The 17,381-nt window shown below is 42.1% G+C and overlaps 1 protein-coding gene across 1 annotated transcript in view; it reads right to left on the bottom strand.

The window, feature by feature from the left end:
• The window catches only part of TCF20 (transcription factor 20), a 127,667-nt gene that overhangs the window by 38,355 nt on the left and 71,931 nt on the right, over window positions 1-17,381 (bottom strand). Inside the window, 2 exon segments of the mRNA XM_030447313.1 lie at window positions 29-3,243; window positions 3,246-5,667. Coding sequence (XP_030303173.1) covers window positions 29-3,243; window positions 3,246-5,631 — 5,601 coding nt within the window. The 5' untranslated portion in view covers window positions 5,632-5,667.

Below are 17,381 nucleotides of genomic sequence, written 5' to 3'. Positions count from 1 at the left end.
ATTTAGTATAGCAGGGTTAGGTACTTACCATCTCTCTTGCAATCTCCACAGCTTCCTGCAGCCCATAGAGCCTGCCACAGACCAGGTAGATCCCATTGGCCCAGAGAATACAACCCTCATGGACCCAAAATTCATTGCTGTCAAGAGGTAGTTCAGGAATTTGTAACTCCAGCTCAGTGCCACCTTCTGAAGTGGGTATAGAGGGTTTTGAGTCTAAAGGAGTCTTTTCACCACCACTGCCACTGTCAGCGGTTGCTTTTTTACAAGAAGCTCCCCTTGAAAGTGACCGAGAGGCCCCACTACAGTCCTCAGAGCGGTGCCGCCTCTTAAAGCGGGGATGAGCAGCGAGGCTTCTTTGTTCCTTCTGTTGTTGCTGTTCCTCCTCCTCTTCTGTATCTGTTTTGGAGCCATTAGAAGCACTTTTGTGCCGTACCTTGACTTTGCTCTGCATTTCTGTGGCTCTCTTTGGAGGTGGGTTCTTAGGCAAGGTGGCTGCATAATCCTGGGGGTAGAAGGGACCAAAGAGGTCACCCATGTTACGATAGCTGGCCCATTTGCCACACAGGCAGCAAACCAGATGCCCTAAAACAGAAGACTCTGTTACTACAGGGCCCTGCAGCATGAAAGTTGAGGTGGGCAGCACTTTGCTCTCCACATTGCTAGGAGGGGGTGTTGACGACCTCTGTCCTTTCCGACCCCTCACCAACTTGTTCTGCTCCTCTTCCTCCGCATTAATGATTGTGCACACAGCGCCTAATTCACACTTGTTTACCACGTGAATGTAAGGGAAAAAGGACTTATTCTTGGAGTCAGTTTTATCTACAGACTGAGTAGCGTATTTCAGCTTGATCTCTGGTTCTTGAGGCTCCACAATCGGAGCAGCCCGTCTTGGCTTCCGCTTCCGTGGCTGCGCTGCAGGTTTTCGCCTTTCCCTCCTCTGCCTCTTCGGTTTTGGCTCGCCACCACCCACCCCTTCTGAAGACTGTGAGGGTACTGGTGGGGGAGGTGGAGGAGGTGGGAGTTGCTGCTGCTGCTGCTGCTGTTGCTGCTGCTTCTTCTGCTTGTTCACACTCCCAATTGGCCTCCCCTTTTTCTTTCCAGAAGGAAAATAACCCTTTGGAGGGAAACCATCTGGCTTGGGTGAAATGTTTGTCACATCTCCATCTTTTTCCTCAGACTTCGGATTTGGTTCAGAAGTAAACACACTGGAAGGGGAAATAGTTTTTGAGTCGGAAAAGGTCAGAGTTCCAGCTCCGCTTACGGGTCCATCAGACCTCCCCTGACCACCTGACTTCTGAGGTGGTGGTGGTGCACTGGATACTGCTCCTTCTTTACCAACACTGGCAATTTCAGGGACCTCTTTCTTGGTTTTATCATCCTCACTGCTTTGCCACTCTTCTGAAGATCTCGGAAGAGTTATCTCACCAGCTGTATCCTGATTTGCTGGCCCCACTTGATCTGACATCTCTCCTTTCCTTTTCTCAGCCTCTGCTCCATGTCCAGCCACATTTCCTCCTTCAGGTCCACTCTTAAGGGATAAGATGTCATCAAGAGTAACAGTATCTGCACCACTTTCAGCACTGTTGGTAGAAACACTTCTCCTAATATTAGGAGATGTAATTTTTTGAACAATAGCTTCCAGTTTTAATCCTCGCCCCTTTCTTGGGGGCAATATTTTGGTCTTAGCCGGGCTTGTGAGGGAAACAGCAGGGCAATTCCTATTTTCAGGACTTGGCAGATCCTTGAAGGAATCTCCCTTTCCAACTGACTTGCCAACTTCTTGGCTTTGAGATGAATGGGCATAGGAGTTGTATGTTTTATCAGGTCCTTCTTTTGCTGAAGTCATCAGTCGCCCTTTATCTTCACCGCCACTGTTCTTCATATCCTGTGGCTGTCTTTTGGTAGGGATTGGAGAGATGAAAGAACGGACTCTCCTCCTCATAATTAGTGGATTTTGAGGAGACTGGTCTTCCTGGCCAGGGAGCCTAAGCATAGCATTACTAGGCTTGGGCAAATCTGTAGAATCGTCTCGTCGATGCCCATCGCTGTCTTGAGGGCAAAATCTTTTTTGGTTGGCTGCTCCAAGTGGGCCACTGCTTTTGGCAGGAGAAGTTTGCCGAGAGAGGTCCCAACCAGATTCATGATGTTGCAACTTCTGGTTGCCATGTTTCAGTTCGGTGCATTTGCTCTGAGTACCATCACCTCCCATTACACAGCGCCCAGCTTCCTGGCTTCCAGTATCGTGGTAGGAGCTACCTTGAAGGTACATCATTCCATCCTTGTCATTTTTTAAGGGACTTCTTACTCTTTCCAGAAACTGCTGTTGTCTCGGGCTCTTCCTTGCTCCTTCCTGCCTGTGCTGAGCTGCAGCGATCACACCCTGAGCAGTGCTGCTTGCCCAATCTTTGTATTCTTCTTGCTGTTGCTGGTATAACTGTCTCTTGTAATGATACTGGGAATTTAAACTCTGGTTAGGGTCACCAAAAGCATGAGGTCTAGCATTTGGGTGATACGCTGAAGCCAAAGATGGGCCTTCTGAATTTTGAGGATAAGCAGAATGCAAGGAACCCCTATTAACCCTTTCAGATAGTGTCATGTGTGGGTTCATGTGATGCAGATCTGTCCCTGGGCCTCTGCTTCTGCCTGGTGACATTTTCAGCTTATCAGCAAGATCCTGAAATTGAGAAGGTGATTTGCCCCTGCTGCTTCCAGTTCTGCCAGGTCCTCGTCTCATCTGTGTTGATCTGCTGTCCTGCTGGGGAATGTAGTCTGAAGCAGCATCGGAGAGTGCAGCTCCAGGGCTAGCGTTGCCTCGGAAAGATTCATGCTTGATGCCAGCAGGATGACAATGGTCTCCTGATTTTTTATTATTGAGACTAGCTGAGCTCTTTGACTGTTCAAAATCTTCTTCTTTTATTTGCCCACCGTGAGCTTTCATCTTTGTTTCCATGGATACTAAACCACCAGGGAGTATTACTGACTGGCTCAAGCCAGGGGCAAGACGTTCACTCCTTCCACTTCTGGCCTCTGGACCCATGTGTCCCATTGGGTGAGGGCCAGGATCTCTGACAAGTTGCCTTAATGGAGATATGTCACAGATCACTGATCTCCTTTCTGAGAGTGCTCCCCCTTCATGGGCAGAAGACTGAGACTCCACATCAAACTTTCTAGCAATAGGGTAATCAGCTAGATTTATCTGCTTCATGTCAGAAGCAGCGCTGCTAGACTTCCTATCCCAGGGCCCCAGTGAGGGCCCTCCAAGAGAGACCCCATGCTTTTATTCAAGAGACCTCTACTGGTCAACTCATTGGTTTGACTAATTAAGATATTGGGCCTCATGGCTCCCTCCAAACTCCCAGCCATCCCAGAATGTTCCTGTGCATTCCTAGAATACCTTCTGTCTGGATGATGGTGATACCCCTGTAAGACCTCCTGTAGGAGGCTAGGAAATTTCTCATTCCGGCCTTTGCGCTCACTATGCCCTGGAAAATCTCCTTTCTCTTGACCAGAAGGATACTGTGGAAAACCACCGATATTTCTCTGTATACCAGATGCCATATTATCCTTGTAACTGTACCTTAAGCTGCCAGGAGATTTGGAAGGTTCTGTTCTTGCAGGAAAATTTGGCCCACCAACTGCATGACCAGGCTGGCTGTTCCCCTCTCCGTTATGGTTAGTGTTATCTCCACTTTTGCTCCCTTTGCTTCCTCCTTGATTTTCTGACTGTGTACCTGCATGCCCTGCTTCTTTCACTCCGCTAGCACTAGCTGGTGCCTGACTGGCTGTGGAAGCATCATCTTGTGTAGGTTTGTCTTGCCCACCTGACTTTTCTACTCTTCCTGTCATGGCTTCCCGGGAGACAATCACCCCAACTGCCTTTTCGTTCACTTTTGGGGCATTTTCCACAGCCACCACAGCTTCCTTCCCATCAGGGGATGCTGCATCTTCCCTAGCTGCAGGGCTGCTGCTGCTGAGTTTTGGTGGCTCACTCTGGGAGCCTTGTGCTGGTGAGGAGTTGGATCTCTCTAAGTTACCACCTTTGTAAGTGGTGTCTGAGCTGGTACTCTGGCCACTCAACTGCCTCACCCTTTCCCCATGATCCTCTGAACTACTGGAACAGCCACCATCAAGGGACTCTGCCAGGGGAGACTTGAGTTGCTCCTCTGCCTGGGAGGAGCCTTCTGAGTTGGTGCAGCTGTCAGCTTTCTTTGAAGAGGATGACCTTTTAGAGCTTTTTTTCTGAGGTGCCAAGGCATCCGAGAGCAACATGTGCTGGACTGTGTTGGGCAGATTTGCCACTTGAGAACTCAGAGCACTAAGGCTGCTCAGGCCTGGATCTGTGAGCCTTTTTTCCTGCAGTCCTTCCAGCCCAAACCCCTTGAATCCTCCTGAATGAGCATTTGGGCTTGGCATCATAGATGGTGTAGGACTAAGCTGAGGCATCATCTGCAGGATTCTGTTTCTAGAACCCATGGACATGTTGCCTTGCCCACACTGGAGGTTTTCTCCGCCTGGCATGAGTGGAGAAGGGGTAGAGCTGCAGCTTGGAGACTGAACCACAGATGCAGCAGGAGATGGATTAGAGATTGGACTGAAGTTTTGGTGGAACTGCATCGGTGACCTTACAGGAACTTCTGTCTGGCTGTACTGTCCCACTTGACTTTGAAGAGAGAGCTTGGTGGCAGCATTTGAATACTGCATTACGTGCTGGGGTGGGTGCTGTTGCTGCTGCCCCTGCTGCCCACTTTGGGGCAGCTTAGACTGCTCAAAGCTTTTCATCGGTTGAGTTTGAAAGCTGTAGTTTGACTGGGTCCCATATGCCTGTGAACTGGAACCCACAGCGTGACCTTCATACTGCGACCCAGAATTCACACTGTAGCTTCCATCATAATTCTGTCCTGACTGGCCAAAACGCTGTGGGGAGGGGAAGGAAGAGGAAGAGGAGGACGAAGGTGGCTGATAGTGTTGGCTGAACTGACCCACTCGTAACTGGTACCCAGAAGCAGAGGAAGGCAGGGTGGATGGTCGCTGCATTGGCTGCAAGTGTGAGCTGCTAGAAGCAGACTGGCTGGAAGCCTGGGGTAAAGGCTGATGAGACTGATAAATCTGCTGTCTCAGCTGCTGCACCTGCTGCTGCTGGCTAGAAGCCTGCTGCTGATACTGGGCACTCCCTGGAGAAAAGGGACCAGCATAATCCTGTTGATAGTGGGATACACCCCCAAGGGTTGAGTGCTGTGTTTGAAACTGGCCAACATGTCCCTCATTCCCATACTGACTCCCAAAGCTACTCCCTTGAGGGGGCCCATAGCTCTGTACTGGTCCAGAAGGCCTGCGCTGAGGTGGCTGCTGCCCTCCTGAAGCCACTGGATCTTTGTTGGCAGCCATATAGTAAAACTCTCCTGCTTCTTTTCTGAAACCTTGGTAGCTCTGATGGCCAGAGCTCTCACCAGGCATTGCTGTAGAGGCTCCTGTTGCTCCACGACGTCCACTGCCAGCACCTCCTCCAAAGCTCTGGAACATCTGGGCCTGCTGGCGGGGGCTGAACTCTTCCAGTCGGGATGAACCGTGCACTTCCTGTGGGTAGCTCTGCTGGTTTCCGTGGTAACTACTTTGCTCCCGAAAGGACTGCATGCTGTTCAGCAGCAGAGCGGCAGCTCAAAAGCCCTCCTGCATGGAGAGAAAAAGAAAAAAAGACAAAAAAAAAAGGTATAGCATCTGCATTTCCCAGTCACACCAATACCACTGCTCAATTGCACAGTTTTAATAGCAATTAAGATTTAGTATTTGTTTCTTGCTTTCTGGTACCTCAATGTGTATCCTCCCTCCTTGCAACTTTCCTACCTTTTAGGTAGTGCAGGAGGAATCACTCACTCCCAAGAAAACACAAGTCAGTGAGAACTTTCAGCAATACTGTTCCCTGCAGTCGTTCATTAACTGTGTCTGCTTACATGTCCCTGAAGAAACAAACTTCCATAGTATTTCACAAAGCAAAGGGATGATCCTCAGCCTCCCACTATTCTCTATGACCAATTCTGGGAGTAATCAATTATTTTGCTACTGTATTTAAAGATGCAGCAACGAGAACATTACAGCACACTCAAACCATGCTTGGATCTACTGCAGAAATTATACCAAAGGCCACATTTCACTCTTGGAAAGATCTCTATCAGAAAACACTCAAGACACAATTGACTGAAGCTCAAACCAAGTTATTCCAATGAAAAGGATCTATGAGAACATGTGAAAGAACTGGCACCAGCATGCTCAAAGGCATCTGCTCCATTCCCTGTTCCTGACTACTCCAGTGACAGTTTTATATGAAAACCAACACAGTACAACAACACATGGTACTTCACGCACACACACCCAAGTCTGCTTTGTTTTAAAAGATGGCAAACCAGAACAAGACCACTCTATTTGAGCAAAAGGGTCTAAAACTTCATCCTTAGGACTTCTGTTGTAGCTTGAATGAAACTTAACTGAAAACATCTGTCAATCAGAGTACATATATTTTGGAATATCATGTGTGATCACCTACATTTACATAATCAACTGCTAAGTAAATGAACTTCGGAAATGAAATGGTATTCTATATACTCCAATTTATTATTCTGTGTTTGGGCTCATAACTCAACCTAAAGAACAGGACCACTGCTGCAGAACTGTCTGGGGACTCCAGCTAGTCCCTCTGTAAAAGCCTGACACATCATTACACTTATTAAGAAAGTATGGTAATGAAGAAGCACATGTATATACACAGGGATTTTTAATTTCTATTGGGTTGGGGATATTTTTTTTATTTTAATTTCTTTTAGTCTGTTTTTTGTTTTTTTTCCCCCGTTGTTTGTTTTTCAAATTTAAATAAACAAGTGGTTTTCTCTTCCCAAAACCAAACTCAATAAAGCTACCTGGAGAGACCCCTTCCTTTAAATGTTAAGACAATGCTCACACTTTTTCAGGAAAAAGAACTCTCAACTCCTCAGATTGGAGACTTCTTGAAAGACTTGCCTGCATTATGTTTTCTCATTTGGCCTTGCTTTGTGCTCACCATATCCAACTGAATCTACCTGCAATTAAAGTTCAGTTTTACACTTACAAAGATTTGTTCAAGTAGATCACAGGAGTACTAAGAAAACATACATACAAGTGAAGGGATTCAGGCAATGTCTTGCATTATGATCTTTTCCTATTTGCCTCCCAAGATTTTCTTTCGTTAAGATGTATCTTACAAAAAGGCACCACCTCCACAATTAGGGTCTTTCAAAGAGGCATACTGATTATATTTAGGTTTCTGCTAACTATTTGCACAAACATGCTGTGGAATACACACAAAAACACCCCACTACAATGCATGTCTCCACAAACCCTCTCTGCTAACTCAAAGGCAAACCTGGTTCATGCAACTTCGTGCCCACAAGAATACTAATGAAACATTTTACCATCTTGAAAAGGGAACTTCCAAACTGTTAATACTTCCAATTCTGTCTCCCCTCTGAGGTAGTCTAGTTTACTGATGTTTAAATCTTATACTCTAATATTTTAAGTGTCATGTTATGAAAGAGGTCTGTTCTGCTGAACTTTTTTAGCATTTGGAAGACTATCTGTGCCTCATGGATAACACTTCTATGAATGCCACACCATGCTCATCTGTCCAGTCTGCAGTTCTTATGAAAAAACCCCTCCTTTTTCTGAATTCTTCCCTTTGCTGTTTCATCAGTTTGAAGCTCCTGCCTTCAAAACTGTGATCCCTAACATAAGCTGCTTTCTCCTCTTCTGTATACCTTGCTGTTAAGGTGAAAAATAAGGGGAAGAAAGATCACACTAAAGGTAAGAGACCATCCACTGTAGCTGGCAGATGTTAGAAAGCAGCTTCTCTAGATAAGCAGTTTGGGGCTCTGCAATCAGCAATATCCATGCTGTGGAAACTGCATGCACGCCTGGGCAGTCACATGTTCTGTATCCTCATGAAAGCAACATTTCCATCTTCATTACACACTCAGTCTCTCTACAGAGTTTCGGACTAATTTTAAAACATTATTTCAATAAAACTTACTTTGCATAGTCTGAACGAGGTCTCAGGAAATCTCTTTTGCATTACATCATACAAAAATTTTAATCACTGATGATATTTATTCTTCTACAATAATACTAACAATGGCTTGAAAACTACTACCATAGTTTAACAGTACTAAGAAACATTAAGACTTCTTCACTATTAAAAAGAAGTAATTTTAATTAAATAATGGAACAGAAACAGCAAACAATGCTGTAAAATAGACCTTTAGGAACAGAGATCCAGGAAAGGTCACCCTGAGGCACAGTCCTATCCTCCATAATCTCATGCAATATAATTTATTTAGTCTAGAAAATACATACACTAACCCAAAACAGGGAGAACGTGTTTTTGTCCTTCAATTTATTTATAACAAATAAATAGTTTTTATCAGGACAACTTAATCACAAGTGCCTTAAGTAAATGCTTTCTGTTTTTATATCTCCTACAGAACAACACTTGCTTTGAGTATCTCAGAAGCAGCTTAACTTCAGTAACACCACTAGTAGAAGAGCAGAAAAAAAGAAACCAAAACCCAAACCTAATGATTTCATTACTAACAGGAGTAAGAAAAGATAAGAGGTTCTTCAATCCATTACATCATTGATAACTTGAAGCCATACAGCACATTTCCTGTCATTAATGCTCTGTAATAGTCCTGTATTTATTATTACTATTGCAATTATCCTTCTTATTAACAACAGCACTGTGAAGCGCCTAGATCTAAGTGCTATGTTCTCAGCAAACCCACCATGAATAATTTCATGGGCAAGCCTGGTTAACAAAATACATTCAGACAGATGTGGCCTTCAGAGTCTATCTAGATCCATGGGAACGAATACATTTCTTCGATTAAATTTTTACTGGAAGCCTTTAAAGAAAACATTTTCAGCTGGTACATACTCCTCCACATGCAGGAACTTGAGAGAATGATACACCAGCTGCAGACTAGACTACAACAATCATGTAAAACTTCATAATGGTGGTATACATCCATAAACCCATCCCCAGCAGACAGGGAAAAAAAATCCCACCTCCAAAAAAGTGCTCCATTAACAGCCACAACTTGCACACATTTACAGCATTTTCCAACATACACAACAAGAACATCCAGGGCCTTCCCCATTTGTTTAAAGGGAAGGTAAGATTCTGGCACAGTTTTCACTGCTCCAGTGTAACACCTACACTTTCACTACATGTGCATCCAGCTCTGCCAATAAAGCTTCTTGATTCTCCCCAACTATTTATAGCCTGTAGCAGTAGAGCCATCTAAGCATATCCATCCACAGATTACAGGCTACATTTACTAGGCTAAGCAGTTTCACTCTGCTCTAACACATTTGTTTCTTCCTCAATAGCCCAGTAATCAAAATTTGCCATCAACCTGGTGGGAACAAAGGAAGCACATTACAGGCTGGTGTGGCTGACAAAGAAACAGCCTCACTTACAAAATCACTGCATGTAAGTCATGAGTAGAGTGAAGCTGTAGGTCCTCTTGCCCCTATTTCAGACTGATTTGTGAAACATCTGAAGTTATTACGGGGAGTCTTTCAACCTACCATGTGAACTTATTTTTAAGCATATCTACAGTGCTGATTTTGCTTCTTGTTTAATCATCTGAAAAAGCCTTGTGGAACTTAGTTAATGTAGCAGTTCCTCTGTAAAATATGGAGATACCACATTGTCATCTTACTGTGAGCAAGATTACTAAATGGTAGTCAGCAGCATCTAAGCATCTTTCAACAGTTCCTGCGTGTATATGAGACTGTCCCCAACCACTGCTGATTAACCGCGCTCATCAGTACTCACACACCAAGGTTACTGTGTGAAATGATCTCCAAAAAGACCTAGCTGTGCCAGGCTTTTAAAATCCTCATAAATCTTTAACTGCGCCGATTATCAAAGACTGGCCAAATACAGGACAGCTGCCCAGTTCATCTCACATAACACTGCTGTCAGCATAATAGTGCAGACAGACAGCTCAAAACAAGTAAGCAAAAAACACCAAAACAAAAACCCCACACTGTGGGGATATGCTTAATTCTTAACAATAAGCCTATAAAGAAGCAAACAAACCAGCATCCCTTAATTCTGTAGGATGTAAGTGAGGTCTTTCTGCTTCATTAAATTTTCCTTAGATTTGAGTTGACTACTGCGACCCATCTGTGCAGAGAAGTCTCAGGCAGCAGTCAAATGCAATATATTTTCAGTGATCTGTCAAAGGCCCCTCACTTCCTAGCATGCTTATGCAGGAAAGAAAATGAACTTACAAGCAGGTGACAAACACCAAGATAGCATTTCCAGAATTTAAAAAAATATATATGTGTGTTGGGTTTTTTTTATAGTGTCCAGGCTTCTGATTAAAATACTTACTTGCTAAATGCTGTGCAAGTGGAAGATATACATACATTTCCATAGATATTTCCAGACATGACCCATTCAAAATGCAAAAAGTCCTTCCTCACTCTATCTTCTTGAAGTAGCAGAGCACACCCACAAAAACCTCCACCAAGCCAGTACTCCAGTATGAACAACTCGGTGGCATAATTGGTAAGTAAACAATCCTCAGGACCTGAATTAAGCCCAAAATATAAGTGGGAGGGAAAAAAAGGTTTCCAGGGACTGAGTATCATTTCCATTCCCCAGGTGAATTCGCTAACCCGCGTTTCATTGGGTACACAGTTACTGCTTGCACACCTGAGCCATGGCTAGTACTAATCTTGTTTCAGCTTTGGAGGAACATGACCCTGTCTGCAGCTTTTAAGAGAAAGCAAACCAGCAATTAAGATGAACTGAAGCAACAGTCCTAGGACTGCATTTAACAAAGTAACAGATCTAACTTATTTCTTCTACATTCGATGTCTTTTTAAAAGAAAAAGGAAGCCCGGTTTTGGTTTTCAGCCTTAGGTGTGATATGGAAGTAAACAAGACAGCCAGCATTGCAGAAGGTCACCAGCTGGTCCAAACAACAATACTCACTGCTTCTTTCAAACAGCAGTGGTTACCCTGCTGATTCAGATTCTGCTCCATTAAAAGTTACTTTTGCACATAGCAAATAAACAGGATGACCTAAGACATGGGAAACTCTGATACCAACATGTTTGCCACGAACTTCAAGAGAAACCTGCAGTCAGATCTGGTTCTTACCAAACTATCATAATTTATTCAAAGCCTTACTACATCACTCGAAGTTTAAACAGCTTACAATTAATTTTCACTGAGAATGCTAAAACCTTTTGAACTAGATAAACTAAAGTATCTTGAAAGTAAACAAAATTGAAATCAAAATCAGAATGCTGTTTCTGAAAATTCAATTTTACAGCCTAAAAATACCAACTCATATAAAACGCCCATATGTATTTGTTACATGTGCTTGTGTCTAATAATATGCAGTATCAACATGTCTTGCAAATCAGCACTAATACTGATCTTGACAAAAGAAACATGAATTTTACTCTGCCCAATTAGAAACTTCATCAGAAGATTCCCCAAATGTGTTAAACCTTGGCCAATCATCTTAGACATTAACCCTTTTTTATCAAAATGTCTGTACAGCTTTTTAGAAAGTCAGTACGTACGAGCTTAAATCCAAACAATTAAGGAGATATTTCTCACAGAACGGGTGAAGAACAGATGAGCACTGCAGAAGGAACAAAGTGAGCTTTGTCAGTTGAGAGGAATGCTCTGGTGATTACTGTGCTGGATAAGATCTACATTCACTCACTATTTCATATGTTTTCCTCAGAGGCCACAGAAAATTTTACTAACCCTGAGTCACTGCATCTTCTCTTCTCACAGGGGAATCGTGAACAGACAGATTTGGAGTACCCAATTGCTATAACAAAAGGCATCATAGAAACAAACAACAAAAAATAATCAGAATTCTGCCTGTGGCTATTACTTGACTGCTGGGTTTCTTCCCCCATGTACAAAATATTTTTTTTTCTTAAAAAAATAAAGTAAAATAAAATTATTTGGATAACAGCAAATTAAAAACACATGATCAGATTTTTTTGTCTGCAATTCTTCCATACTCACTGTGTGAAGAGAACTAAAAATACCGTCTTCGGTTTAGTTCTGCACTTTAACTGATTTGTATTTGTTAAATTTGTATTCTTAAACATGAAGTAAGAAGTTTGAGAAGAACAAAATTCTGCTGGACGCTGGTATTCAAGTTGTGGTGCTACAAAAACACGTGTTTCTAGAATTATAACTAATGATTGAAGTTCTGCAGAATTTTATTTGAGTTTACTATGCCATTAGTTCTCCATCCCAATCAACACCACAAATGTACTTGAATAGCTTTTAGAAACACACCTGAAAGTTACCCTTCTAATTTTTTAAGAGATATCACTACTTTATTAAGAACCTATGTAGATCAATCAGATTCCATTTTATATAAAAGATTGAAACAATTTTTGCTTCAGATATAGGGGCAGTCCTCTATCCAATATCTTAAAAGGTTCAGCCTCCTCTATGGTGCTAACAGAACCATTAATGCAGCAAACCAGATCAGGGAACTGGTACAGCCCAGAAACAATTCTGCAGAGGAGAAAAGCGACTCCTGAGCTGACAGATCCATTCACTGTATGGTTACACAAACATCTGTACCAGCAAAATGGACACAGCAGGAACTGCTTAAGTGGCGTGGCTACTGAAGTGCACTTGAAATCACAAGTTCATATTTTAAAGGCTCTTCATCTTTACACAATAGTCAAACAACACTTCCTGCCTCAAAATGAAAACAACACCGAATCCTCAGCTCCTCATCCATTTTCTCCAAGCTGCAGATCAGCTGACTGCACGTCCTAACCCCATTCACTGGTTCTCAAAAAACTCTGGGAGCTCGTTATGTACCTCCTATTGCAAGTTCATCTGTGTCCCTATCTTCAGTGTCTCCAAACTGTCAAACACTGAGTCTGATTTGGCAACAGCAAAAGCTGAACAACCATTTCAAAGACAGCTTCTGATCTGCTTCTCATCTCTTGCGTGTGAGGCAGCAGGTTCAGGAAAGGCATCACAACTCTCACCAAACCTTCACCTTTCAGTTACAAAACTGAAGATTGTGGAAAGAAGTAGTCAGTTATTAATTGCAAGAGGAAAGCAGGAAAGGGTTGCAAGGTTTTTATCTTCCCAAGCTCCCACCTTCAATGCAGAAACTAATTTGATACCACAAACACCGAGAACTATGCAACGGTGGAAAAAAAATAGTCTCAACACATGGTTTTTATTTTTTCACATGAAGTAGCAGCCCCTGCTTTGAAAGTCTTAAAATGCATTATCTCTTCAAATTACGACAAGTTGCTAATATGAATACCTAGGTCATATTTAATATTACCTGTAAGACATCTTTCTTTTCTATTCAGTGTAGTCTACACCATTAAGTCTTTTTATTCTGTTTCACAATGCCTGGTGCAATGAGCCTGTTAACTAAGACTCCTGGGACCTCCTCAAGGAAAATGAAGTAAATTAAACACAAAGTATCAGTTACATGCAAGTATTATTACAATACAGGTTATGCATTGTATACAAACTTTAAATCCAATGGTGAGGGTAAAACCATTGTTGAGGATAAAACCACCAAGTTACATCTTATGCATTAACATTAAAATCAGGCAGAAATATAAGCTTGATCTACTTTAACAAATTAAAGTTACCATCCAATTGTAGAAAAGATGTACTCAGATTTGTGTCCTCCAAACTTCACATAATTTTTGTTCCTTTAGATAATACAAGAAATTTAGCTATGCACTATACCACTTTCTAGTTTCACTAGCCAAGGTTATCATTCTTGCTATCAATTTAGAACTTTGTCTCCCTAAAGTGACACAGATTTAAGAGTAAACTAGGTGCAGAAGGACCACAAAAACTCCTGTTATGGAATACTTGCAAAAAAATACTGCCAAGGCCATATGATGTTTAATGAGAAAACGTTAGGGGAAAGCAAGGTTTTCTCCTCTAACATAAAAAAAAGAGTGGTTGAAATTTGCTCAAAAGATTTCCAAGAAATTTCTAAGATTTTCATATTAAAAAACAAACCATTTTCTTTCTTTGATATGTCTCCTTGTCTCCTAAAACTTATATCCTCTAAACCACTTTCCTTATTCCTCCACCCTCTGGATTCCACAGCAGCTGCCTCATGCTGAAGTTGAAGCAGACCCATTCCCACAATTCAAGTGCTGTCTCCTGAGAGAAAAAGGAAGACAACTATGACTACAGCCACAGTTACAGGGAGACAAGAGAAAGTTCAGATAAATGTATGAATTTATTTTTTACTGAAGTGATTGTACAAAAATATTTATTCAGTGGCAGCACTGTTTTAAGGAGCTCCTTCCCCTTCTTACATTCCTATCCCCAAAACTCTCATTTCCACACCAACATCACAGGGTGTCCTTGGATTTTTCAGACTGGACCAGTTTCTTGAACTGTCTCATTATGCATCCCCACTGTAGTTACACTGGCATAACCAACAGACAGATGACAGAGAGGAGCCAGCATACTGCAGTGTTGGAGCAAACAGCAAAAAACTCCTTAAACTAATAATTTTTCAAAAATTCCTAAGCCTTGGCCTAAAGCATTTAAATTAGCTGAATCACACCAGTTCCCTCATTGAGCCTATGGAAGCCTTCCAGAAGGTCTCTTTCCATGTCCAACTCTGCACATATAAGGTGATTAAACTTCTAATACACCTCAGTTAATGTCTGAAGTTCTACAGCATAAACTCAGACTACTGTAACCAACAAATAGGATACTGTACCCTGTTGATTTAAATTGCAGACACAACTCCAGTCCAGTTCTGCTGCCCCAGCCAAAGGCAAAACAATGACAACAGTAGTCAGGCCACACTACACCACAGTCAAAAAATTAATCACAATAAGCAGTTCACAGAAGTGAACAAGCTACAACTGCAGATTTCCCACAAGTGGGGTCTAAAACTTTCTCCTGCTCCAAGATCTTGTAGTATCACCACAGTGAGAGTGTCAGGCAGTGTTTGAGGCTGCTGGTGGAGACACAGTTTGGGAAGCTGATGGACAAAGCATGTATTCCATCTCATATCCTATAGCATTTATCCTGATGCAAGTCAGCAGTTGAAAGCAAAGAGAAGAGATTAATTCAGAACCAAAAATAAATTATACAAATACAGATCACTGGAGGATAACAAAGACACTGCAATCTGAGCATAATTTTTGGAAACAACCAGAGTTAAGATTTCAAAGTAAGACAGGTGCCACTTCTCTGAGAATCAATACCATCATTCTGCTAAACTTGAGTTCCTGCAGTCATTCATCCTGTACACTGGGGAGAAAAGAAAAAAAAAAGAAAACAAAAAGACTCCCTGTTTCTTTCTCCATCCTGCCTCCCCTCAAGAGAAGGCTAAATTAAGACAAATAATATAAACAATATATTGATTAGGCTGTAGACCATGCATACAGTTAACTTCTCCTCCCCTTGCCACTTGCAGCAGTGGGCATGACCAATAAGCCCTTCACAAGCTCTACTGGAAAGACACACCACTTAGGTTTTCCAGAAATTACACCTTTCAATCTTATAGCAAGTTTTATTTCTGCAAGGTAAAAAAACAACCAAACAGAAAACACCCAGCAAGAAAACAAACAAAACAAATGCATGAGAAGTCAAATCTGTATATCCTAATTGCAGGATACTACCGTCGTTCAAGAAAAACTCATGCACTCAACTGAACAATTCTCAAGAAAGAAAATCGTTTTGTCTCTGGTAACTGGAATATGAGAAGCTACCAAATGCAGAAAAGGCATTAAGATATCGAATGCAGAAAAGTACCCCAGAGCAAAAGGGAGGAAAAAAAGAACATAATGCAATAATCACCGCCCCGCCCCCCAAACTGCCATAAACATGATTCTGACTCAAGCCCAGTGCAGAGACAGAGAATACTACACTGCAGTGGAACCTCCATGGGTCATCACCAAAGCCAGTTCCCAACCACAGCAGTCAAATAAACAATTCTGCAATAGTGAAGTTCTCTTTATGCACTCTCACCGTAAATGGGAGAGTAAGAAAGCCAAAGAAAGGCTGTTTCTCCATTCCAGTGCAGTGGCTTTGAGAGAAGGGGGATCAGGGTGGCAGTTTGGGGTTTTTTTTCCATGCAAAACTTTTCACTTTGGAGCAATTCTCAATTATGCTCCTGCTACTTCCACTCTTACTCCAGCAGTACAAAAGGGAATCTGTTGCTCACTCAGCATTGCCTTGCTCCACAAAGGCAATCTGCTACCACCTTCTGTAACAATTCTGCCCATCTCAATTCACTGCCAAGTGATCTATCACACTTTTCACGACCCATCCAGAAGACTACTTTTATGTATCAATATGCACAAGGTAAAGATCAAGAATTTCAGAAAGTCTGATGAGCACAACATTTCACATAAATATGCTGGAGGAGAAAGAGTTGGGAAATCTCCCCACTTCCACATGCCTTAAGAGAGAAGGGAGAACTTAGAGCAGCAAACAAAAATATACACCATATGACAGAATACTGTTGATTTCACTCTTCTTTTTCCCCTTGAATGCAAAACGAGAAACAAAATGAAAAGACAGGACAATATAATGCTGATCATGCAGCATTCACTAGATTTATCAGATAACCATTTATGTTAATTAAAAAAACCCATAACCATGTTCTGGAACATACACTGTTCCAGAATTTCTACATGGCTGGACAAATCTCATGGAAACTCAAGCATACCCAGGCATCTGGACCAGAGGTAACAGCAAAGTGCAGATATTGAATTGGAAGCCAATTAACAACTTTTCATTATGGTGTACAATGGTTTATTCTTTGTCAATTCTGGCTGGTTTGACACCACAGATTTTTTTGTTCAGCTAGTAAGTTTCAGATATGCTTTTCATAGTTATTAGTGACCTTGTGTATGGCCACAAGCCATCTATAGAAGCAGTTCTGCTTGTACCCAGTCTCTAGCTTGGTTAAAAGCTATTACCAAGACACAGTTTGTAGTGCATATTTTTACAGGAAAAGTGATATGAACGATGATCCCAATAAGCTTCTAGCATAGTAGCTCCCCATACAATTTCCAGCTAACTACTGAGCTCTTACCAAAACTCATCAGAGGGTTCCATTTATGACTTGCAATTTACTAGCAATTAGATGACTGAGTTCATACTAGTAAAATACTCCAAATAAATTATCATATTCCAGAGCACAGAATACACAATGATTTCATATGCAGTTATTGGTATGTCTTAACAAGAAGGGGAGGAAAAAAGTAATCTTCCTAGCTTTTTTTGTATTTGTTGCACCACAACACAGGCAAGAAATACTGGGCTTCTCAAATCA

Source organism: Calypte anna, chromosome 1, assembly GCF_003957555.1.
Source record: "Calypte anna isolate BGI_N300 chromosome 1, bCalAnn1_v1.p, whole genome shotgun sequence".
Lineage (NCBI taxonomy): Eukaryota > Metazoa > Chordata > Aves > Apodiformes > Trochilidae > Calypte > Calypte anna.
Note: the sequence above shows the minus strand (reverse complement) of the source record. Positions and strands in the feature narration are given on the sequence as shown.